Source organism: Lytechinus variegatus, chromosome 1 (genome assembly GCF_018143015.1).
Source record: "Lytechinus variegatus isolate NC3 chromosome 1, Lvar_3.0, whole genome shotgun sequence".
NCBI lineage: Eukaryota > Metazoa > Echinodermata > Echinoidea > Temnopleuroida > Toxopneustidae > Lytechinus > Lytechinus variegatus.
The window spans coordinates 93,130,461-93,158,313 of NC_054740.1; the positions used below are offsets into that span (position 1 = coordinate 93,130,461).

Here is a 27,853-nt window from a genome sequence, read left to right on the forward strand (position 1 = left end):
CAAAATAACGAAAAACCATGAGAACACAATGTACATGTATGTACACTACATCACAGGACTCACACCTTTGTTGATTTAGCACTTATAAATTCAAACTTGATGAGAGAAATACAAATTCAGATTGAAAAATAAATATACACAACTTCAAAAAGGAAGCTGAAATTGAAATGAACATCAGAAGTAAACACAATGGCAGTATCAGTGCAAAGTTCAATTACTGGGCCTAGGCAGCCTTTAAAAGGACAAGTTCATCACAACAGGAGGTTCAAATGCTTTATTTTGTTTCTATAAAACTTTAAAGATCACAGAATTTAAATCAAGTAAACTGCTGAAATCTGGGATTTGGGCCTCTTTATAGTTTACCTCACAGGATCACACTGAAGATTGTAATCTAAACCTGTAATTTATATCATATTTTCCATTTTGGTTCAGACCAAAGATGTAGAAAATATTTATGATGGGGACCATAGCACACCCATACTATGTAAAAAAAAAAAAAAAAAAAAAAAAAAAAAAAAAAAACTGATGCAAGTATCTCAAAAGTCATACCCCAGTGAAGTACAACTAATGCTGCACTTTAAATACATCTCATATGTATTAGAAAACTCACAGTGTCATATCATATATCATACACTAGAATCACAGTATACTATTTATTTTATCAAAAAAACGTGTGTCCCACAAAAGATGTTATTAAGCACTAAAAAATGGTATAACATGAAAATTACAACATTATAGACTATGCTTTATCTTCACATCCGTAAACTACAATTCATTTTCTATTTTACATGTACGTGGATGAAATTTTATGTGATATGGTCTAATAATCACAAAATATGAGATTTTTTTCATACATGTACACATCAGGAAACCTCTACATCCAAGTTTTGTATTATCAAGTAGTATGTGCAGTCGGGTTCAGCTAACAAGATTTGTTATCTATTCATGTTTAGCCACAGGCAGAAAACTGAAATATTTTTTTCTTCAGGACTTGAAGATGACCTATTCATTCATCTGATGAATTCTTGCATACATGTACATGATGAACCATACAGAGATGCATTTTGTTGAAATAGGAGTTCTGATATGAATGACCATCGTAGTTCAGCAGGACATTTTCATTGCATCTTTCAAAAGAAAACTGCATTGATGATAATGATCATGATAATTAATTATGGTAGGGCAGCAGTTCACCAATATGAGTTCCAGGCAAAATTTAATCAAAACATATCATGAAAGATGGTACTAGCACAAACAAGACCTAAAAATTCTTGGGAGTGTCACCGAGCTCTGTGAACACCTCATTCTTGAGTGAATGCAAATTTCAAACCTTGACTTCTCCTTTTTTTTGAACTCTTGCTTTATAATTCCCTCTGCATTAGTACATGTACATTGCGAGGGTTATTTGTAATCAAGTTTGACAAGGTACAATGCAGATATCATGTTAAAGCTTAGGAAGTGCTTCTTCAAATTCGGTAAAAATCTTAGGTATACATTCATTTGAGCAACCAACATGTACAGGCATTGTTGGTTTGGGGGTGGCTGGTCATATCGTCAGTGTTCATCTGAACCGTCGTATTAGTCAATTTTGAGATTTTTGCAGAAAATGCATACGTACAAGTCCTATTCTGTTCATTTCGAGGCAGAAAGTTATTTTAGTTTTTGAGAAATGAGGCAATTTCCACGGCAATGCCATACAAATTGTTGATAAAATGAGCAAATTCCTTAGGAAATGTGTACTGTACATGTAGCAAGGCAAACAACAGCTGCACGCACTTAATATATGCAAATGAGCAGTCGGCTAAACCATCGTATCAGCACTGCATTGATTTTGCATGTGATGTGAAAAAGCGATACGACATTTTGACTGACCGCGTGCATTGAACTCGCGGTCAGGGTTGTTATGTACGCCCTATGGCATTATTGTACAGGGGAAATCTAAACCGCTAAAACTGAAATTACTTGTAGCTCTTTTGCGATATTTTCTCTGATTCTTGGTTTTGTGTAAAAATAAAGATACCAATGTCAAGCAATTGTGTTGGTCTTTACAACCATGTATTTTTCTCGCAATAAATATGTTGTAAGGCTGGGGAACTATATGTACATGTAAGTGTGAAACTTTTAAGTCCATTTTCTCTGAAATGGGTTAATGTGTATGTGCGGTATGTGCGATACATTTCAGATGACCGTCGACGATACATGTAGTTCAGTTAGATTTCATGGGCAAGATATTTTGCAAATCAAACATGGTATAATGATAGAGACTAGTGCTGCAAGTCAGGCGGCATGTTCGAGTTCGGTTCGGCAGGGTTCAGCAATTTTTTTCCGAACTTTGGTTCGGTTCGGCAATAAATGCCAAGTTAAACTTAACAAATAAAAAATAAAGATCGCCGACCCACAAACTAATAATCTCTAGGACGATCTGTCATATATTTATAATAAATTTTGTTTCTAAAAAGAATAGTTATGAAAATTGTTGAACTTTCTTTTGTTTTAATCTTTAAACAAAAAATAAGTCATTTCTACTTTCATTTTTTAAATGAAAATTAAAAAAATCAAAAGAAAAAAATATTGATAACGAGAGAATCAGGACAGAAACAGAATTAAAAAGATCAGAATATTTTTTTCATGATTATTTCATGTAGCTATAATCATGATCGATTACGATGTCATTGCCAATGCAGCTTCTCAAATTGGAAAGTGTTGATCGGGAATGTCGAAACAGTAGACAAACAACCTCCACTCAACTGTTATTATACCGGTAAAATTCACATTCCAAAGAATATGAGTGTTTTAGAAAGTCCCTATTTTCTGAAAAGTGGTAAAATCTGGTCAATGAATTACTTTAAAAAGATAAAAATATCAGTCCATTCTTGGTCCAGAAAAATCGACGCTACGTGACTTCAAACATATTTCCAACACGAAAATGAGTACATGGGACTGTACTGTGTATTTTAGTGTTGTGAAATTACTCGGTGTTGATCGTCAGAACTAAGACGGAACTGATAATCTATCATTTCATTTTCAGTAATTGACCAGATTAAACCACTTTTAAGAAAATATTGACAACGGAAAAACGTTTCAAGTTCGGAATACGAATTTTACCTGTATAATAGCAACTGAGAGCAGATTGTTTGGACTTCCTGTTTGAAGTTTCCTTACCAACCATTTCCGGTACATCGATCAGGGAACATGCGTTGATTTGGTTTGATTTTTATCTTTTCTGTTTTTTCACCCTCATTCCTTCATGTCTTATTTATTTATCTTTTATATTAATATGGAAATTTCAGAAGGTGGAATATATATACTTTTTACCATTACTTTGTCAGTCACAAGGAATTAATTTATGTCTTGTCTTTTTCCTTTTTGAATACAAAACAATTAAATGTACGTCCGATTACATCAATACGTAATTCAACTACCCTTTTTAACTGAGTTAAGCTGAAAATGTCCCCACATTTTATAAGGAAAAAAATATATTCATGTTTATAAAAAAAAATTGAAAATGATAAAAATCTAATCAAACACGAGACCGAAACTGTCATACTTTGTCATTTACGAGGAATGAATTCTTTTTCTTTATTACATACAAAATGATTAGGTCCGATTACGATCGATTACGGCAATACGTAATTACACCACACTTTTATACCGAGTTTAGCTTCAAAATGTCCCCTCATTTTATCAAGAAAAAATATATTTATAATAATAATAATAAAATAATAAATCTTAAGTTGATAACAGTTCAATCAAAGACGAGATGTGAGCTATCATAGTGGATTTTGAAAATATACTGAGTGGAATTCTTTGTGCACAATCACTAACCAATATTTTTTTTTTATTTTATACTTAAATCTATGTAGTCATCGCACTTACGCATTGCATATTAACATACTTTTTTTTTTACCAAACTTCCGAACCAGGCCTTTGCATTCGGTTCGGTCCGGTTCGGAAGTGCCAAGTTCGGCGAACTTCCGTTCGGTTCGGCTGCAGCACTAATAGAGACTTTCTTTGAAATGCTTAGTTTGGAAAAGCAGTAATTCAGAATGATACTGATGCACCATTTGTTATTTTTAGAATCATAGACAGACATGTAGACATAGCGTAGTAGAGTTTCACGGTTCACCATGTACATGTATCTAAACCATAGACAGGTTCAGCAGCCTCAATTATGACCAAGAGTGAACTCTGTAAAGCATTGCAAGTATTATAAGCCCAGGGGTGCACTCAATCATTTTTCCTGTTAACATACACAAATCAAAATGCTATTCCTGTGGTCCTATTGGCTGTATGCTTACTTCAGGAGAGCATACAATCCCCGGGGGGGCCACTTACATTGACGAGTGTATACCATGCGCGACCAAAAAGACGTAAAAAGGATGTCCTTTTCACGATAGGGCACGTTACGTACGTAACGTGATAAGGGTGTCAAAAACACAAAAATAATGAAAAAAGTGTATCTATTTCACGAGGAAAATTACGTGTTTAGGGTCGAATTTGCGGGGATGATAAAACGAAATCAAAATGTTTTATAAAGGATGTCCTTTTTGCTCCAACACTTCGTGTTTAGAGTCCGATTTGCGCGAGGTGTAGAAGGTGGGGTCGTACTAAACCAAATAAGGTAAAGCCGACGACCGAAGGACCCGTAACAACAAAACATTCCTGTACTTGTTTAGGGGTTCATTTCAGGGAATATTTGCCAAGAGTATAGTTTTGTTTCCAATACTTGTTAAGGGTAGGGTTTCACACGCCAATACTTAATAAGGGGTGCATTTTCAGAATATGGAAATTACGTGTTTAGGGTGCTTTTCGAGACCCCATGGTCGCGCATGGTATCCACTCGTGAATGGAAGTGCCCCCCCCCCCCCCCCCGGGATACAATCACATTGTTTCTACCTATTTTCAAGCCCACCCACTCCACATCCCAGACCAATGAGTAAAAATCTAAAGGTTTACATGGATCATGAAGAATAGACGTCCAAAAACATAAGAATGCCAACGGTGGTGCATGTACCTGAAACCTGTTGTGCCAGAATGTTTATGACACTGGGTGTTTCAAGTCCGGTGTTGGCCTTGGTGTTGGTGTTGAAATTTTGATTGCTGCCCCTTGCTCCAAAACTTAGTCAGAGTTTGTAAAACTGATCCAGATCATAATTGACATCTCAACAACTAGTGAGTGACTTTTCGGGACCAACTTCATTTTATGTTTGGTGTTATAATCGTGTAAAAATTGACCTAACACCAACACCAAAAGTCAACACCGAACTTGAAATCACCCTCTGCTCTCATTAACTTCCTAAAAATAGTTTACTGGAAACTGGTTTACTGTGTCGTGAGAACGATCAAAGTGATCTTGTAGTTTTCAAGATCGCTTTGCCTCGTTATTTGGTTTTAGCGTGAGGACACAACCATTCTTGGGAAATTGATCTTCGCACATTTCGAGCGCACGTCTCCAAATGACAGGTGTAGAATGCCTTTACTGCCGTTTTGAATTTCGCGCAAAATGTGTCACCCCACTGATAGCGTTTCTATAAGGTCAACAAGATCACTTTACGTGGAGTGATTTTGAAAACCACTTCCGTGTGATCAAGTGGGAACGCTAGCAAAGCGAATTTTGAAACTGGTTTCCTGAATTGGTTTGCAGTAAACTAGTTTTAGAAAGCATAATGAGAACGGCCTCTAACTGATTCTGACAGCCATGGTTTCTGTGTATGGTAACTCCCGTAGGAACTCGGCAGGACAGCTTTCTGCTGGTAAACGCCAAGCTGATATACAACCAATATTACCAGTACCTAGGAAACATCGGTTTAACCTTTGAAGAAAGATCATCTGTTTCATGTTTGCATTTTAAAAGATGTTTATTTTATAACCAATGAAAAATTTATTGAATTTATCTATGGTTTGGACTAAACAACTTATAAGAAACTTGTTCCTGGGCTAAAACTCTATCGATTGAATGCAGCCTCAGAGGCTCAGAATCGTAAAAATACTGGAGCAACACATCATAAGACAGTGACTCACCATATCATAATTCCCCAAAGCTCTAAAAAAAACATTTGCCTCCAGGCTTACTTGTGCAATGATGTTGTTATGCAAGGTATGCTTCCCTCTTTTTTTCTCAATACTTTGAATTCCTCAGTAACAAGACAACTGAATTTTATGCACTATATTAATATTTTTAAAACAATGTTGTGTTTCCTGACAACATCAACATATTCATAGTATACTTTTTTAACATTCATGAAAACCACATCTCTTCCAATCATGATACTCAGTTATACATTTGTCTATAGATTTGTTCAAAATCAGAGGTACTCGTGGCATAATTTCTTTTTCAAAACATCTTCCATTAATAAAAATTAAATTCATAATTGATGAATATTTTTCCTAAACAATATGACTATAAAAAACACAAAAACTACACACCATGTATTTGCAATTTGTGAGATAATAGTATGCATATCACTTCATCAAGCATGAATAGATGATCAATATGGCAGAACAATGATGAAGTAGGACAATACAATGGATGAAAACAATCCCAGTGGGTTGCTATAGTAATATGCTAATAATGCATGGGTGTCGTGCAGAGCAAAGTGGTATTGCTGTTGTGATGCAAACATCAGGAGTTCGTGCGAATTCACAGCAAAAAGTGGACATGGTAGTCTATTCTATTCATTAAACAATTTGATAATTACATGTAGTAAATCAGTATCTCAAAAGAGCAGAGAAATGCATGACTACAAAAAAAGATTAATTCCATATGTATGAAATTCCAAATGAATGAATGAATAGATGAATTGGGGAAGTTATGAACACAAACACACAAACTAATATGAAAATGCAAACTAAAAAAAATCATACCATACAAATTAGGCCAATTTCAACTTTCCCTTTTAATATCTACTTGATTTGCTCACACTCTTTGCTCATTAAAAAGGCAAAAAAATTAAGATGCAGGGAACATTATCAGTGCTAGAGGAAGTCCAAATGAGTAATTTGGGATATGCAGTCACATAAATCAATGCTTCTTTAAAGAGTGCCTCAAGGCTCAAGCATGCATGGTTTGGGGCAAAATACCTTCCATGAGGAAATGTAATTTTGTAAGGGAAATAAGGTATCATATTGAACTTTAAGGCAGGTAATGAATATGACTGGATGAATTGCAGTAAGATGTCACTTCATGATTACTGAAGAATCAAATTCTTGAATACACTAATACCCCTTTCATAAACCCAATTATGCGGCTAATAGCAGCATAATTTGATCGTAAAATTGGAGGAGGACCAGAGTTATCCGCATTATATTGATGCTGCTATTATCCGCATAATAGCAGCATCGGGACCAGATTTTGACTTTATGAACGCATTTCCAAATAATGCGGATAATTGCCATGGTGCGGTCACAAGGTCACCCTTTTCCAACACCACCGCATTGGAGGGGGCGTGTCCAGTTGTCATGATGATTATCTGCCTTTTTCAGGACGGGCGCTCGTAAAAATAATGCGGATTATTTTCGGAGTTTGTGAACACAATTTTTATTAAATTATCCGCATTACTCTTAGGCGGCTAATTATGAAAAGGGTATAAGAAATCAGAAATGATTGCATTTACTTCAGAAAATCAATTCTAACACAATAAAAACTACCAACTCTCATTTTTTTATTGTACTGAGGGGCAAGGAGGATGTTATTATACATCTTCAACAAGATTGGAAACTTAGACACTTGATCCCACACTTCAAACATGAAAGATACATTCATTATGTTTGTAATTTTCCTTCTATTTCAGTGTCAATATTTGAAAATGCCTTAAAGGGATGGTCCAGGCTGAAAATATTTATATCTTATTCTTAATACAAAGAGTAGAATTCACTGAGCAATATGCCGAAAATTTCATCAAAATCGGATAACAAGTAATAGAGTTATTGAAGTTTAAAGTTTAGCAATACATTGTGAAAACAGTCGTCATGAATATTCATTAGGTGGGCTGAGGGGATGTCGCATCTCCTCTTTCCGTTTTCTTATGTTATTATATAAAATCATAATTTTTACATTATTTCATACTTGTGTGAATAATGTGTCTCCCTTCTAATGAAACAAGTTGCAGCAATAAATATCTAATGCACTAAATCAGTTGCCAATCCAATTTTTCTAGTTCTTGGAGGAAAAAAATTGAAAAAACCTAATTTCATATAATAAAATACAAAAGAACAAGTGGATGTATGACATCATCAGCCCACCTAATGAATATTCATGACTTTTTTCACAAAATATTGCTAAATTTTAAAATTCAATAACTTTGTTATTTGTTATCCGATTTTGATAAAATTTTCTGTATTTTGCTCAGTGAATTCTACTCTATTTATTAAGCTATACATGCTTTCAGCTCGGACCATCCCTTTAAGGATTGTGCAATAATAAATTTGATATGGATTTTACATCGCTTTTATAATAGTTGAACTATGAACAGAGAAATAAAATGAAATGCTAGGCATTGAATTAAACAATGTCTGACTATTGTCTATTGAGTATCAGATAATAACTACCTTCTTTCTTTCCCTGATTTTGTCTCCTTGTAGTTTGCTGAATTCTTCTGCCGCAGGTACCCACATAGAATCCCACATCCTTGATATCCTCATCTTAATCCAACGGAACTTGGTAGGTTCCTGCATCAGATTGAACAGACCTTGTTTCTCTAACCGGATCTTCGCCTGTAGAGTGGAAGACAGCATTCAAAACAAATTGAAATCCAAGACATACTATGTAAATGAAGTTCATCCAAGGGGTTTACTGTAATCTTGCTCATCAAGCTATCAGAATCGGTGCACGAGATTGAGATATGAAGAATAAATCATAGTTCATCAACAGTGCATGATGCAGAGGAATCACCTTTTCGTAACAAACTTCAAGAATTTGATTGGACTGCAAATCAATGGATCTAAATTTATAAAGCTTCTGGACATAAACAAATTGCGAGGAAATGTATGGAAATGAAAATCCATTTTACCAAACCTGCAGTATTCTATCTGATGATAGAGCCAAAGAATGGAAGCTATCTTAACCCAGACACATTGATTCATATCTGGTTTGCAAATTTTGTCCTATTCCGTTTCTTTTCTTTTTTCACACTGATAAAGTAGGATAGGTCTATCATATTTACAGATTTTACTTTATATCAGTATACATTGTAAATAAAACCAATTTCATCCTAACTGTGTACATGTAATTAAGGTGTTTTAGATCAATCTCACTTTGTACTTGGTTTAACCCAAGGTATTAACAAGTACCACTAGATGCCAATATTATGAAACTGGATGTCTTCCAGTTCTTCCTACATGTACCTGGCCATGACAATCAAATTATCAATTGTTTTTCCAGTTAAAATCATAATCATCAACCATATATCAAATGCTTTTAATACACAAAACTCCTACCTAGAATTCAAGCTAGTTTTCATCATGACAGATTATCCCTCATATAATGCCTAGACACTTGACCCAGGAAGTAAATGTCAACTTGGAGCATTCCTAGGGTCCAAGGTTGCATGTGTGGACTGAAGAAGGTCCATCAAAGAATTATAATTGAGATCTCTGTTGCATGAGGCAATTTCAACAACCATGGTAGTGCTTTTAAAGATGTAAATTTCTCACCAACCTGCATTTTACTAGACATCACTTTTAATAGCCAACAGAAAATTGTACAAAAACAACAACCATGTTTCAACTATCAAATGTCCCTGTAACTCGTGTTCCTTCGAGTAATGCAACCTTATCATATTTATTTTCACCAACCTACATATAGCTCTGCTTTTGACTATCACATACATGTATTTTGGGTGTCTGCCTCCATCTTTCTCCCTCCCATTCTCTCTCTCTTTCTCCTTTTACTTGGTCAAGTGAAAATTGATTTCTCATCACATCTCACAGTGGTGCTGCAGCCATCCTTACTCACTTGCCAAGGTGTCAAACCAAAACCAATGAATATAATATCAACCCTTGGGAATGAGACCACCAAATTGATGCTTAGGCTCTATAGTTTTAGATGCTACATAGCCCAAGCCATGCATTGTGAAAATCCTTACAACCCTTTTTTTTTTGCATTGCAAGCACACTCATGAATATTTAACAGCGGTTTGGGAGTGTAATAGATCAGCAGGATACAAGGTCAAGTTCTTGTGTAATATTCATCAACTGTCAGCAATTTAATATGTCTATTTCAACAACTGGTGGCAAAATATTATTATCATTTCACAACTGAAGTGTTATCAGGATAGATCAAATGCTGGCGAATCAATTGTATAAAATCAATATGTTCTGGTGCTTCAAATTCAATTGTATCACAACCCTACAATTATAAACATTGGCTAACAAATATCAATAATGTTAGTGTTCATATCAACTATAACATTACTATTAAACATTATAAAGGTGTGTATCATAGGTATTCACTCCAGATTATTTTTCACATTATTACATGTACATCTTGTTCACACATCAATATTTGCTCACCAGTTATCATATTCACCTGCTGGTGAATTTCAATATCAAATTGTTCTACCTTGATTTTTTATAGATGTTTTGGTTGAAAATTATATGCATTGTCTTTATTAACTTTGAATATCTCAGCTCTTATTTTATCTTGGATCTTTTTTTTAGAACATGCACAACTAATGACCTGATGGCCTCTGTAAATCACAGGACATTCCATGAGATATTGTCATGCCAAGAATGACTATTTCTAGTGGTTTTACAAATTCAATAGATGATGAATGAAAGTGATTAATTTTCATTCAAATTTGGTTTATTTAAATAAATGTGGATAAATTTTGGTTGTTGAATGGTTAGATATGATTTTCATTAGAACAGTATAATAAAGTCAGACTTTGAAAATAGAAAGAAAATAACACATACATATATATGCACAATTGCATATGAAAGATCACAATATCACATAATTCAGGAGTTTTCCCCCAATGGTGAACAGAGGATTCAAGGACAAATTTATTATCAAATGCCGATCATGACAAAGAACCGTCTTTGTCCAATATTGGTATTAAAATCAAAACAGTGTAAAATACATTTGTAATATTTCATCAGCTCTGAAACTACGAAAAAACTCTTCCATTTCATCAATTTTTGAAAAAATCTTTATTGTTCTTTGTCATTTGATGATAGTTTGACAAAGAATTTACTCTATTCTTCAACACTAGAAAATCAAAACAGCATTTTTCATCATCTTTGAAACTAGGATGAAACTGCTCTTCCAGTTCATCAATTTTTGACAAATCTTTTTTTTTTGTAATTTGGTGGGATTTTGACAAAAAAATAACCTCTGCTCTTTGCTGTGTGAAAACTCCCTTATTAGTGTCTGCACAGACAAAAACTTGATTTCAACAGGTTTGGGAATAAGACTATATGTCTTTTCGTTTATGGATCTGATGCTGTTAAACAAGTCACGCTGTATACATCTGAAAGTTTCCTACCCGAGACCCGACCGAGTCCACTTGCAACCTTGACTGGATTATTGGTGAATTAGCTCCGCGAACGGACCGAGTCCGAAATGTGGTCTGTTTACATCACAGTGTTCATTCCCTCCCTATCGCCCTATCTGTACTGTTTCGAGCGGCATCCGATTGCTGACACCTTTTAACGACGTTCTCGATCTAGGCTCCGAATAATTCGCGCGCGCTAATTGAAGTTACCCGAGATTCTGAAAGAATGCTGATAAATCCAGCAGTCGCTGAAGATATGATCGACTTGAAAAGGATACGTTTAAAATGCTTCTTTTCACTCAAATCAAAGACTTTATCAATCACAATTCACATGTTGCATGCCGCAAAAACGTTCGAAGAACGACGGGGCTGGGGAGGGGACAGCGCGCGCTATGACGTAATTTGACAGCTGGCGAACGGACCGAGATAGGTTCGAAAGCTTGTGTGCGTTTACATCTACGAATCGGTGGACCGGGGCCGGCCCGATACCTACCCGAGACTACCTCTGGATGTGGTCTCGGGTAGGTTCGCTAAAAGGTGGCCCGAGGTAGGTTTGGGATGTTTACATCTGATTTCTTTCCGACCCGAGGTAGGCCCCGGGCCGGCCCGAGGTAGGGAATCTCTCAGATGTAACAGGGGTCCAAGTCATGCTGTATACTAGGAATGCATACAAAAAATCCCTCACAGACCAACCATTTAATAGTGCAATCAATTTTGTGCAATGTAAATATGAATAGAAAAAACATTTCTTATTCCTCTGTATTTTCATTCAACCTTTCAACTCAAGGAGGTTTAGGAATGTCCTACGGTTGCTTATTCACGGCATACATACATGTACAAACATATATTTTGGTAGATATATTTAATATACCAGTCTGTATCATTAAACCATGAAATCAGGAAAATCTACATGTATAACATCCTGTTCCCATATACAGGTCACATGACAGGAATTACTTGTACTTTGGGCTTTTTGATATTGTGTGCAGATGTAAAATTACAAGAACAGTTGAGGCCAGAAGATTACATACACCCATGGAATTCAGTGAAATTTATTTGCTTGCCAAACATCGTAAAATTTAACTTATCTTCAGAAATTGAAATACTTCCACGACAAACTTGGTATTAAATGTAAGAGCGTATTAAGCTCTTTCACATGATTGGGATGCCATTGGGATTAAAGTACATTTTAGGTGGAAATTTCTTTGAAGAAAAAAAGTAATATTCGTGCCAAATGTATTCTATTGTTTGTTATTATATTTTTAAACATCATTTCATAGAAATGTATAGATGTCAAATCTATGATTTATATTACATTTTCAATCATGATAAGTCACCACTGAACAAAAGAGTGTAATCTGACATGTTTGTGTTGAGAAGTGAATAGCACAAATATGAAATGTTTTTGTCAAGATTTTATTTTCAATTTGTCTAAAATATGAAGATTTTTTTGGAAAAAAATGACACCTAAACATTTTTAAGCTCCTGATAACAAAGCAATGTGATGAAAGGGTATGACATACTCATTTGTTTGATATCAAATACTTTAGAAGATACAATAAATTTTATGATTGGCAAGTGTCAACTTTCCTTTGAATTTCCTGGGTGTATGTACTATGTAAACTTATAGCCCTTACATAAAGTCAACATGTTATTGGGTTTTTCTTTATGTTTCGTATGGGACATTTCAACATTTTCTCTTAGCTGAATGCTTAACATGTTTGAGCAATAAAATTTCTTTTTTGTCAGTGATAAAGTTACAGTGGGTAACCATGTGAAAAACTGAAAAAATGTTTATGAGTGAATGAAAGGAGAAAAAGTTATAGTGGATAGTCCTGTGAAAACTGATTACCAAGAAAAATGTTTGAGTGAATTAAAGGTGAAAATGTTGTGTGCCATACGGGACTCAGTAATGCCCCGTACGACACACAACATTTTCACCTAGGTACATGTAATTCACCCATGGATACTTTACTTTTGTTGGTTATCTAAACACCAACAAGTGCAATATTTGTAATTCAAAGAAGAATAACTTTTACATGTGATAGTATAAAGAAGGGTTGAGAGCTGTATGTGTACATGCAATCAAATAGCACAAATTAAAAATATAAATTCTGAAGAGCTTTTTTTTCTCCTTATCAATAAGGAGTGCAATTGCAGAAAAAATAGAGTGAAAATTTTGGCTATTCCAGCAAAAGAAAAAAGCCTCTTTTGAGAGTGACTCTCACAACTTTTTTTGAGAGCAAATTATAAGTCCTTATTAGTTAAAAATACTTAAGTATTCATTTATATTTCTTTCACAGAATAGACCTGTGTATAAACTGACCTTAAGAACTTTAAATCATCTTGATAAGGATATGAATTGTTAATGTTGAAGTCTAAACACAGGTTGATGATTGATTAACAATGCCATTCTGTCATTTATTATTCATACTGAAATTGATGGTTGATATATCACATGTGGGCCCTGTTGCATAAAAGTTTACTATATGGTAACTTTATAATCAATTGTGTCTGCCAGAGAAACCCTAAATTGGATTGAATCTTTGGCTCTGTTTGCATTGCAGTTTCCACTGGAAGGGTCAGTTTTGGGGTTAAATAAAGTTAGGAAAGACATACACATGTAAAGATCGTGATATAGTGACCACAGTATTTGTGAATCATATGAACTCACATTAGCTTATGATTTAAAATAACTCTTAACTTGCATTTGGTATTTCTACTGCAAAGTACATTTGCCACAATTTTAATGACATTATTCAAAGAGAGAACTAAACATACATGCATGTATGTGTGTATGGTGAGATTTGATGAAAAAATCAAGTATTTCTACATTCTTTATTATCATACTCCAAGTCCTTTGACCCAAATTTGCGCAGATCAATAAATTTTACAGCTAATAGTGTCATAAAATCTTCAGAATGTGGAACTGACAGTGAATTCACGATTTATTTTTTTGTCAGAATAAACTCTTTCCATTGCATTTTAACTAACATTCAGGTCCCAAATTTCTCACCTTTTCATAGTCCCGAAGAATTATACTGGGCGGATCAATTTCTCTGCCCTTTACTCTTGGGCACCAGTTTTCAACCTGTGACAAAACAAAACAAAAACAACAAGAACAAGGGTGTGTGTGGAAAAATAACATTTGGTGATCAAATTAATTTTTTAATTGATTGAGTGCCAAGCAAGTTTTGTAGAACCACTGAATAATCCATTGCTCAATACGTCAGTTGAGTACAAATCTAATTTGATAAATTAGTCTCATCAGTTAAAGGATGTTTGTATTGTACCACATATTGAAGGGAAAATTGGTTTACTTAAGGCAGTGGAAGTGAGAGATGAGATGCATGCATTTATCATGTGTTCCCAATTGATAAACTGATTGCAAGACCAAATATTCTTATTTCCTCAAGGAGACAAAACTGCTGAAGTTAAAGTTTATGTGGGATCACTTTCTTTTATCTGTATTTTTTATAAAAAGTCAAATAAGTGGTATTTCATTGATAGAAGTGTAGACTCATATATAATCAAGCAAGTTATATGGACTTGGAGTTTCCACTTTAATCCAGCTCCAGGCAGTGAAGCCCAGTGATCTTCAGACACTTCATTAATTCTTCTTTTTTTACAAACTCAAGTCAAACCAAGTTCCTGTTGCGCATTGAAATACAAATCTATAAAGATCCAACTAAATATATAAATAGATAAATAAATGAATAAATAAATTAATAAATAAATGCCTTAACTGTCCACTTCTGATTAAATTGAAAATCAATTTATGATTGAGTTTGAGGGTTGCATTTGATTGAAAATGTTCCTGCAATGAGCAAAATTTGAGATTATATCAATGACTGTAAGCCTTGAAATCTGGGAGCAATTTGTCTGCAAATCTGGTCTTACCTCACTGAGATAAACCCTGAATGAACATTCTGTACCGTCAACTCCATACTGTGCATAACATGTATCAGATCGCCACATGTCCCTCATCCACTGTTGAAAAAAAAGAACAATGAAATTGAGACAGAATCAACACAGGCATTGATGGGAGCAATATATGATTATTTGTTCCGGAGAAATCTTTTTTTTTCTTTCCGACAAACATGTATCCATTTCATACAAAAGAACATATAAGCCTTGTTAATTTGTAAAAAGACATTTAAAGTTTTTTTCCTTTAATAGACAGGATTGAATCTTCTTAATCCTCTGCTTTCCTCTCCCCTCTTCCTCTCTCTCTTTCTTCCTTGAATCAACCTGAACCCCCCCCCCCCCCACACACACACACCTCTCTCTCTCTCTCCTCCATCTCTATTCCTACACATATTCTTCTCACTTCTTTGTTCTTTCTCTTTATATCTTTTCATTCCCCACACCTATCCATTAATTCCATCCCCAACATTTCAATTTAAAGGGGTGTACACTTGAGTTTAAAATTGATAGGAATATAAAAAATAGAGTACAAATCAAACTAACAAACCCTATAAAAGTTCATCAAAACTTTTCAAAATTGTATTTTTATAATTTCAGGCATTTCTTAAGTTACAGTCGTATAATGTAAACATAATCATCATCATATCGAAGAGTGAGCTGATAATATCCATGAACGCGGTGACAATATCCATGAGTGAGCTGATATTACTTCCTTTCCTTATACTGTAATTCATTACATGATTTTTTTTTGTCTTAAATCGTAAATAAATATGTTACACCCATGATGCACAAACACAATAAATGCTTTCACAATCTTGGAGCGGAAACACAAATCTACTTTCTTTATAAAAATGCCAATAGAAAAAACAAAAAACATGTAAACATCCTCTTTCATATTTTGCATCAAATCCCAATGAAGATTCCAGAGTTTGCTTGCTTAATTGCACCATACAAACATACATTTTAAGATAATTTCACATATCATTTCAGGAACCTTTGGACCAGGTGTAGAATGAAAATCATTCTGATGGTTATCGTATCTCTCAATACCTACCGCTATCTTTGCTTTACAGCTGGAGAATCCATTCAGTTCAGCTTCTGTAAGAGAACAATCTGCACCTTCTCCAATTAATTCTATAAAAGAAGATTAAAAACATAGAAATATATCAATGAATACACCAAAGGGAATTGAGTATGTGAAAACATTTTTATTCATTCAAGTTCAGGTGCTATTGCTAGCATAGAAATATTGTTTTAAAACATGAAATAGCCATCAGCAATGACATGAAATGTACATTCCATGAATGTAATTAAAAATTTGTAAGGGATATTGAAGCATCCAGCAGGTATGTAATATTGATTGGCCTTGAGGGAGCATCAAAATACTACCGCAACAGAATCATATTGTCTTTAGAAGAGGGCAATATAGGCAATATATGTTTCCTGAAAGAAGAGACAGTCAATATTATCATTATTACAATAGCTGTATAATGTGTTATTCAAGCTATTATTTAGAACAATTTATGCTTATAGATAGATATGAAAGCTTATCACTACTTCTGATGTCAGGTTATTCACGAAGAACTTGGCGAAGTAATCCTTGCTAAGCAATTGTGACATATATGGTTACCATGCAGTTGTGCATCTTCCATGGCACGCACATACACTTATTACATAAAAATCTTGTGCTTGGCTTTGATCAGCTGGGAATGAGTATGCACTGGCCGTGCCGCGCGTTATCTACAATGCGTTGGCTCACAAAATGGTTCCAACCGGATTTCGCAATACTGAAATTTTAGCGATCAAAATCGCAAGCGCAGAGGGAAAAAATATGGCAAATGTTGCCCTCAGTTTTTGTAAAGTATTCCAATTGGCAAAACTCGGAAGAGGGTAACGTAGCAAATGTTTACGGCTTCGGTCTAGGATTGAAACTACACTGTAGCATGCAAAATGATTAGTTGCTATGTAGGCCTACACTGATGTCTGCTCAATAATAGTAAACCTTGCATGTGACTATCTAAAATATTCTAACATGGATCAGAGAATGTGTGTACATGTACACATATTCATGGTGTATATAATATACAATACATGTACTGTTATTTCTTCTATTCTAAATGTGTTTCATACCCAGGAGCTCCTGATCAGAAATTCTAGTCATACCCTTTTCATAAACCCATCCTCCAATTACCCGCCTAAGAGTAATGCGGATAATTCAATAAAAATTGCGTTCACAAACTCTGAAAATAAGCCGCATTATTTTTAAGAGCGCCCGTCCTGAAAAAGGCGGATAACCGTCATGACAACTGGACACGCCCCCTCCAATGCGGTTGTGTTGGAAAAGGGTGACCTTGTGACCGCACCATGGCAATTATCCGCATTATTTGGAAATGCGTTCATAAAGTCAAAATCTGGTCCCGATGCTGCTATTATGCGGATAATAGCAGCATCAAAATAATGCGGATAACTCTGGTCCTCCTCCAATTTTACGACCAAATTATGCTATTAGCCGCATAATTGGGTTTATGAAAGGGGTATCAGATTAGAATAGAAATACCATTTATTTTTGCAAAATTTGTGAAACAAAGTAATGTGACAAACTTGTCCAGGCAGGTATGATGCAAGAAAGAAATCATCTGGTATTTTTGATGCCGGCCTGAACATGACCTGGTAGGCCTACAATGATGCACTTTAGGGTAAACATACACAGGGTGGGTGGTATGAAAGCAGCTACAATGTACATTAATGAACAGGGAGGGCTTCACAATGATAAGTGTGACTTACTTGTAGCGTTTGCTTTAAGCACCAACACACACTTTATTTAACGCATAATATGATAGATGGATACGCACGAGTGTGCGTCACCTGCACATGATCTGGCCTATGCGTTAAATACCACACTCAACTAAAATTTAAGTGCATTTTTAGAGTCACACTTATCTTTGTGAAACACCCTCATAATGTATTATTTACATGTATTTGCAATGATATTGTTGAAAGAAAGCATGTTTCACAGTAAAACAGATTTGAATTGCAGTACAATGTACAATTGCTGATGTAAGGATTTTTTCTATAAAAATTAAGTCAGCATTAGTCACATAAATGTATAAAATGAGATCACTACAGATAGACCGTGTGGAATGAACTTGTAAATGAATTGATAAAAATAATAAAAATAATCAAACTTTCTATGTTCAAAATAGAAATCCTCTTAAAATTTATTTTTCCCATTTGATCATGGGGCCAGGCAGCTAATGAGCAGCACCAGATTGACATTGTTCTATCAAATCATTGAATGCCAAACAGGATAGCAGCAGAAAATTTTAGTCTGATGCGAAAGGGCTTTAACTTCCGACCTACAGGTTGTGACACGAACGTGCTACATGTACCAACTGAGCCAACCAACAATGCTGATCAACCTATTAAAGGACAAGTCCACCCCAACAAAAAGTTGATTTGAATAAAAGAGAAAATTCAACAAGCATAACACTGAAAATTTCATCAAAATCGGATGTAAAATAAGAAAATTATGGCATTTAAATGTTTCGCTTAATTTTACAAAAAAGTTATATGCACATCCTAGCTAGTATGCAAACGAGGGAACTGATGACATCACTCACTATTTTTTTTGTATTTCATTATATGAAATATTCAAATTTTCTCCTCATTGTCAAGTGATACAATGATTAATTCCTATCTGAACATATGGAATTAGCAATGTTTAATACCATATGGTTCAGTCAAGTTGGTCCTTATTGTCAAATCTAAAAAAATGAAATATTGTATAATTCAAACAATAAAAAAAATACATACAATGTACTGTAGTAAGTGATGGACATCATCGACTGACTCGCCTACATGTAGTTGTGCATATCACTGTTTTGCGAAAAATATTAAAGCGAAACATTAAAATGTCATAACTTTTTTTATTTTACATCCGATTTTGATGAAATTTTCAGCAATATGCCAGTTTGATTTTTCTCTATTTATAAATTTAAGTCAGCATTTTCCTGGGGTGAACTTGACCTTTAAAGTCCTACAATGAAATGGAATGCATCTTCAATTATTCTAATACACTGTGAATTTGACTTCAACTATACATTATATACAGTGTATTCAATCATATGTTTCAACATGTGATGTACAGCAATGTTCATGTACGATTTAAATGGACCACAATATAATGTTTGTACATAGTTTTGAGAAGGGTTCAAGGGAATTCCCCGCCCCAGTTGAGAAATGAGTAGAGAACTGTGTCTTATTCTTTGCTCCTGCTCCGAATCTGGCTTACATAGGGAGAAAATGATGTTTAGTACTAGTTGCATACATGTACATAAAGATCTTTTGACAATCCAAAGCCCACACAAATACCATCCATATTCTCTAAGACAGCACCAGAAAAATCATAAGACTATCCTTTCAAGGTGGTTACCGTAATATGAAGAGATTTTCAAATTTAATGTGAAATGATTCATGTCACTGTCACAAATATATATGTAGGCCTTGACATGTACAGCCTTACTCGTACTTTGAGGCTCTCATTGTCTCATTTCCATTTCAATAGATCACTGCTCCGGGGGGGGGGGCCACTTCCATTGACGAGTGGATACCATGAGCGACCACGGGGTCTCGAAAAGCACCCTAAACACATATTTTCCATATTCTGAAAATGCACCCCTTAACAAGTATTGGAAACGAAATGATACTTTTGGCAAGTATACCCTGAAATGAATCCCTAAACAAGTACAGGAATATTTTATTGTTATGTCGATCACGGGTCCTTCGCTCGTTGGTTTTTCATTTACACATTATTTCAGTTTAGTACAAACCCACCTTGCACACCTCGTGCAAATCGGACTCTAAACACGTAGTGCTGGGGCAAAAAGGACATTCTTTATAAAACATTTTAATTTTGTTTTATCATCCCCGCAAATTTGACCCTAAACACGTAATTTCCTTGCGAAATAGATACCCTTTTTTCATTATTTTTGTGTTTTTGACACCCTTATCACGTTACATTGGTAACATGCCCTATCTTGAAAAAGACATCTTTTTAAAGTGTTTTTGGGTCGCGCATGGTATCCACTCGTCAATGTAAGTGCCCCCCCCCCCCCCCCCCCGGGTCACTGCTATAAATTAAAGTTTCAATAACTCAAAGATTTATGGCAAAATAGTTATGTACATGCTCTACATGTAGTGATGTGTACATAGAAGCACCAGGTGACAGGTATAGGCCAGATTTGGAGCAGGTGCTGACCCGAGAATTTCTGAAAGTGAAAAAGAGCAGTATGGGCCAAAATTCTGTGCAACAGCAAAGGCCATGTGTTGAGTGCAGCACGCACTTGGAGCTTCACCCATTCTTTCTGTCAGGTTTAATACTGAACAGTTGGCTCCCTTTGGAATCATAGGGACCTCACAAAAGATGCAGTATCTGCTGTCTGTGTCAATTAATGAAAAAAAAAATATTTATGTGGGCAGTACTGACTTGGTGCAGAGCAGTGCAGATTAGAGGTTGGAGAATGACTGAAAGAGGCTTTCATGCAGGAATCCTGTAAGCATAGATCTACATGTACATGTATGCTAAACATCGCAATCACCATCTCTAGACCAAACAAAAGTGTACATGTATCAGGAGTCACTGTGAAAGAGGCTGCCATGGGATCTAGTAAAATTCCCTGCTCAAAGATGCAGCAGGGACCTTATGGTGCCCAAACAAAGTTGTTTTAATAGCAAATGTCATAGTCAAGAGTCTATGTAGATAGTGGCCCCCCCCCCTACTTCCCACTCCATTCACTTCAGCATGTCAGCAATTAATTGAATTTTCATATGGAATGCGCTACATGTACTGTACATAATGTAAATTACAAAACATTTATGAAGCAATTTCTAAAAATGGTCCTCTTTTATCTACATGTACCATTTTCATACTCGTCATGGTCCCTGTAAATCTCGTGAGGCTCCACATCTGTTTCAAGAATACATGTAGATGTTCAAAGTTCATGATGCATGCATATGGAGTCATTTTTTTATGAGTAAAGCTAAACAAATAAACTTCAGATCTGATCAAGAGACCACAATATGGAAGAAACTGACTTCAAATTATTGAATGTTGATTAATCATGACTGTATCAGACATTTTTTGCTGGGGGGAGGACGCATGAACTATAAAGCGAGGTAGCAAAGCAACCGAGCTTGTCTTTGGGGAGCTTTTGCATTTCGGTGAAAAATTTTCAGTAAAAAATTTGGAAGTTTTCAAAATTGCTGCATACGGCAATGATTATAATAAGAATATTGTAAGATTAGATCATCACTAGTAAAAACACAAGTACAAGTATATTGACTTTATTCATTATTATTGCAGAAATACATGTAGTCACATTAACTGCATCCATTCAAACTATTAAGTTGAGTTTGACCATGACTTTTCAGCAGTTTCGGGTCATAGGACATACATGTAGTTTGACTATCTCTGTAGCAATCCTTTAAAGTGCAGGATCTTTTTTAATATTTTTTCCGAAATGACTATGAACTTGAAAGCTCATATTTGATCGATAAGTGGCTACTCTGTGCAATTGCAGGTGCATGTGATCATTTTTCGAGCAAAAATTATCATTTTATTGACACATTTTCATCAATTACCAAGACAATTTGCAAGATTTGAGCATGTATGTAAAGGAACAAGTCGCAGATACACGTATCTACTCTCCACTCTCTTGGGTGTTTCATGTACATGTACATGTAAGTTGTCAGCGCTGACTAAATTGTCCGTGCTGACTATTTTAGTGAAATCCTTGCTTTTGATTGGCTGAGAAGCACTGGCCTCTGACTGTTACTATGGTAACTGTCCGATAGACAATTTGTTAGTGCTGACAACTTTCATGAAACAGTCCCTACATGTACATGTACACTGTAGGTTTAGAAACATTCTCAGATCAATTCAAAATATCAACACAGCAAGCTTCATTGACGGCTTGACGCAGTTGTAAATTAATGGCAACTTTCGTACAAAGTGGCAGTTTGTGTAAAAAATGTGATTTCCCACATTTAAACAAAATCATGAAATGACACAAGAGCATTTGCAACATTTTTTGCTGTAAAAAACTGCACAACAATTAAAACCTGGATGCGCACACAGGTTGTGAATGGTTCCAAAACAGCTTAAATGTAATTGCAGATTTTTAGACCGGAGTGCCTTTTTCATCTTAATCATTGTAATATTTAGTCAAGACAAAATAAAGCATAATTTTTATAATACTGAAACTTTTTTAAATGAAATTTTATAATAATATAGGATATTTATACTGCGCACATATCCACCTTGTTAAGTGCTCAAGGCGCTCCTAAATAACCCGGCTAAGCTAGGCGTTTATAGCGCACACAGCTTTTTAAGGAATTACTTCCTACCAGTACCCATTTACTTCACCTGGGTTGAGTGCAGCACACTGTGGATCAGTTTCTTGCTGAAGGAAATTACGCCATGGCTGGGATTCGAACCCACGACCCTGTTTCAAAGTCCGAAGACTAATCCACTGGGCCACAACGCTCCACATTTAGTGTACATGTATTTCCTCTTTGTAATTTTGAATAGCTTTAAACATTGTGAAGAAAAATGAGTTAAAATTGTTCTTCATGTTAACATACTTGTATAATGAATGGAACAGACATGAGAGAGTATGAACATGTACATGTATGAAAGCAATATGTTCATGGGTAGATGGATGAAAGGGATATCTTTCTATGAAGCTGCAAATGAATAATTCATTGCAATGACAGGTAGCAAGTGCAAATTCTAAAATTCCTCACCAAACAATACACCACCAACAAACTTATGTATCATCGTTGACATGGTAGAATTCTGATCTGCTTCAAGCTCCCCTGCATTTTCATTAAAACAAGGGTCATGTTCATAATCATATTCAATAAATTATCATGGCAGGGGTCAGGATGGGAGGGGAGTGAGATTATCAAAAGACAATTTTCATGAGCATGTCTACAGTCACAACTGTAAACTTTACAGCTTTTCCATTTTTACCTTCCTTTGATTGGACTTTAGAATCCAGTTTTTAAGGGTGCATTTTATTTGATCCTTCAGAGAGGGCCCAATTCACTGTGATACATGTATGTATCTTCTAAAACTATGGAAATATACTTGTGATGCCATTAGAAGTGAATGATGGCCTCATTGCCTGGAAAATTTTGATTCCTTTTTTATTGGCCTGAATCAAAGTCCCCACACCATAGAGCATACTCAGCATACTGTTACTAGAAGCTTTGTATGCAATGGATTGATAAATGTAGAAATTAAAATCAAACACCCCCTGATTTGCAAACTGAATATTAAAAGAATTCTATAAGCAATGCAAAACATTAGACCAAGCATAAAAAAGAAGCAATTGCAGTCCCTGCTATTTTCATATATATATATACAGTGTAGATTCCTGAAGCAATCTGAATACTGTAGCTTTATTGTAGAAAGCTTGCTTGCCCTCTGTTTAGTTTTGTTGCCCCTGAATCTTTCACCATAGAAAGTGCCCTCTATGCATCCATAATCAATCCCATTAATCTTAATCTACTTTTAATTACAGTATTACATTGTTTATCTTAATATACATGTACATGTACCTGTACTTCCATGAGTAATCAAATCATTCGTATAGTGCGAACCAGGATGTCGAGGCTAGTGAACTCTTCCAAGGCAGCATGGGGTTAATTTGAACTCTGATGTCATTATTAAAGGGATGGTCTGGGCTGAAAGTATTTATAGCTTAAAAATAAATAGAGTAGAATTCACTGAGAAATATGCCGAAAATTTCATCAAAATCGGATAACAAGTAACAAAGTTATTGAATTTTAAAGTTTAGCAATATTTTGTGAAAACAGTTGTCATGAATATTCATTAGGTGGGCTGATGATGTCACATCCCCACTTGTTCTTTTGTATTTTATTACATGAAATTAGGTTTATTCAAAATTTTTCCTCCAAGAACTAGAAAAAATGGATTGACAAATGATTTAGTGCATTATTTTCTTTCCTTTTAATGCAGTGTATTTATTGATACTAGTTTGTATGATTTTATGTTTTGATTCTGAGTAATTGAACATTTTGTTATATTATGTAATTTTGAATGAAATTTTATGCTATGTTTATTTCGCATGAAAATACTACAGTGGATTCACCTGGATGGGGTATGGGTTTATAGGGCGGTCCGCGGACTAAAGTTATTTGGTTAACTTTGCCCAATGCCTGGCAGCTCATCCAGGTGAATCCCTTGTTTTATTATTTTTATGTAACTGTATTAATGTAATAATTATTTGTTATCATTGTATTTTACTTGTTTGATATTCTGCCAAATAAAATAATAATGATAATAATTACGTATTTATTGCTGCACCTTATTTCATTATAAGGGAGACATATTGTTCACACAAGTATAAAATAATGAAAAAAATATGATTTTACGTAATAACACAAGAAAACGGAAAGTGAGGTGTGACATCATCAGCCCAACTAATGAATATTCATGACAACTTTTTTTCACAAAATATTGCTAAAATTTAAACTTCAATAACTTTATTATTTGTCATCCGATTTTGATGAACTTTTTGGAATTCTGCTAGCTGCTCAGTGAATGATATTATTGTACATGTATGTTACCTACAAAACTTGTCATCGCTTTCATGCTGCCAGGTTTTAGCAGATACTTTGCTTCCGTTTCAAACGTTACCACCTATTTTCAATCTCATGAGGTGAAGTTATCTGCTTAAGTTCAATAGGGAAGTTTTCACATGTACCTTTTATACTGCGTCTTCTTGATATCTGCATATCGATAAGAAAGAGCTCACTATCATACCAGGTACATTCAAGAATTACACATTGGTAGCAAAGTGCCACTCACCTTTTGCCTTGATTACTGCTTCCTTTGACTCTACACCATTTCTATCCTTGTCTACATCCTGATGAACACCTGAAGAATTACGTAGGAGATTCTGTGTTCCATTGCTGATTGCACTGTCCACTCGTTTCTCTAACTTTCCTAGTCTCTCTAATATGCTGTCCAGCAGCACTGCCATAGTTTTTTTAAGGTCTGTAGAGCAAATTATTAATAATGAAATAGCTTGGTAAATGAACATGTGCAGGAGTTATGAGTTTTCTTCATACATTAATATGTACATGTACACATGAAAGGAAACATTTTGATCAATTCAAAATTATGTGTTATGTATTTTGTACACGTACATAAAAAAAATGGAACAACTTTTAATGCCAACCGGGTATCGAGTTTGGTAAATTCCCCATAAGCGAACATCATATTTCTAGAAATGTGAACATATAAAACACAAAATTTTACAATTGTGGACTTCATAATACTGGACATTTTCTTTAAATATGTACAGTTGAGGCCAGAAGTTTAGGTACACCCAGGAAATTCAAAGAAAATTTGACACTTGCAAAACATCATAAAACGTACTGTATCTTATAGAATATTTGTGCTATCATGACAAATTTGATACCAAACAAATGAGTATGTCATGCCTCTTCATTACATTGCTTTGTCCTCAGAAATTGAAATATATTCAGGTGTCATTTTTTCCCAAAAAATCTTCATATTTTAGACAAATTAAAAATAAAAACATGACAAAAACATTTCATATTTGTCCTAGATACTTCTTAACACAAACATTTCAGATTACACTTTTTGCTAAGTGGTGACATATCATGATAGAAAAAGTATTAATAATAGATTTGACATTTATATATTTTCACGAAACAATGTTTGAAAATATACATGTAACAACAACAAAAAATGGCACGAATATTACTTTTTTTCTTCAAAAAATTCCACCGAAATTTACTTTAATCCCAGCAGCATCCGAGCTTTATAATAATATGCTCTTTTCTTTGACACCAAATTCGGCATGGCAGTACTTATATTTCTGAAAATATAGTAAATTTTACGATATTTGGTAAACGAACAAGTTTCACTGAATTCCATAGGTGTATGTTGAACATTCGGCCTCAACTGTACATGTAGAGTATGCATGAAAATTAATATTTATCAGGTGCCTAATCAAAATAATGTCTGTAGATTTTTTTTCTGCATTTAGGCACCCCCACATCATGGAATGGGCTGAAAATTTCAGGATAAACATACATGTATTTCTGACCTAATCAAAAGGTCCCTTTTATTTTTTAAAGAATAATTTTAAAAAAACACAGAGATAATATTCAAATTTTCATAAAAATAAATGGCTGAAGAATATTGACTGCCAGTCAGCCAAGTACACTTTCATGTTAGATTGGATTATTAGATAAAGCCAGAATACTCATTTGCATTAGTGAGCATTTTACCCACATTAATTTCCCCTGCATAAATTAGTGCTGATCTATACTACTTGATTTCAATGTTAGTCAAATATCGCTTTCAAAATATCACCGGTATAGGCCTATATGATATATATCCGAGTCTAGAAATTTAAAGGACTTGTAAGTCCACCCCAACAAAAACTTGATTTGAATAACAAGAGAAAAATTCAACAAGCATAACACTGAAAATTTCATCAAAATCAGATGTAAAATAAGAAAGTTATGACGTTTTAAAGTTTCGCTTCATTTCACAGAACAGTTGCACATCACGGTCGGTATGCAAATGAGGGAACTGATGACATCACTCACTCACTATTTCTCTTGTATATTACTACCAGGTATATGAAATATGAAATATTTTTTATTTTCTTGTCATTCGTCATTGTCATGTGAAATAAAGTTTCATTTCTCCCTGAACACGTGGAATTCCATTATTCTAATATTTTGTGCTTCAGGCAAGGAGGTCCTAATCGTCAAATTTGTAAAAATTGAAATATTGTATAATTCAAACAATAAAAAACAAAAGATCAAGTGAGTGAGTGACATCATCGACTCTCTCATTTGGATGTAACTGGCTCGTTCAACTATTATGTTAAAAATAAGCAAAAATTTGAAATGTCCTAACTTTCTTATTTTACATCCGATTTTGATGAAATTTTCAGCGTTATGCTAGTTTGATTTTTCTCTATTTACATTGTATTCAAATTAACATTTTGCTGGGTGAACTTGACCTTTAAAGCATTCATGATGAGCTGATATTCTGTTTCAGAGTAGGGAAGAGGAAATGAAAGAAGGCTTTGATTGGTGCTTGTCCATGAAAAGCAGGTATTTGGGTACCAACTTTAAATTCTGAGTTGTTTTAAAGCCAGACCGAGCAGCATATTTGCTCAATGAATAGTGAAAAACTTTTCATAATCATAATTACAAATATTTTTGTTGTATGATATCATGTTACCATGATATATCTATACCATTATCGTATTGAATGTTTTTGTAATATCGCATAATTTTGATAATATAATCGCCCAGCACTCTATCAAAATATAACAACTGACTTTTTGGAGAGTTTT

The 27,853-nt window shown here is 34.6% G+C and overlaps 1 protein-coding gene across 3 annotated transcripts in view; it reads right to left on the reverse strand.

Annotated features, from left to right (window-relative positions):
• LOC121428818 (alpha-1,6-mannosylglycoprotein 6-beta-N-acetylglucosaminyltransferase A-like) overlaps positions 1 to 27,853 on the reverse strand; it is a 75,712-nt gene that overhangs the window by 30,057 nt on the left and 17,802 nt on the right. For 2 of the 3 annotated variants that reach the window (XM_041625689.1, XM_041625670.1), the window contains 6 exons: positions 25,315 to 25,503; positions 23,223 to 23,294; positions 16,474 to 16,553; positions 15,393 to 15,482; positions 14,509 to 14,583; positions 8,548 to 8,712 (listed from right to left, as the gene is read on the reverse strand). In XM_041625689.1, the coding sequence (XP_041481623.1) occupies positions 8,548 to 8,712; positions 14,509 to 14,583; positions 15,393 to 15,482; positions 16,474 to 16,553; positions 23,223 to 23,294; positions 25,315 to 25,503 (671 nt within the window). The remainder of the gene's footprint in view (positions 1 to 8,547; positions 8,713 to 14,508; positions 14,584 to 15,392; positions 15,483 to 16,473; positions 16,554 to 23,222; positions 23,295 to 25,314; positions 25,504 to 27,853) is intronic. The other variant, XM_041625680.1, reaches the window with a different exon arrangement.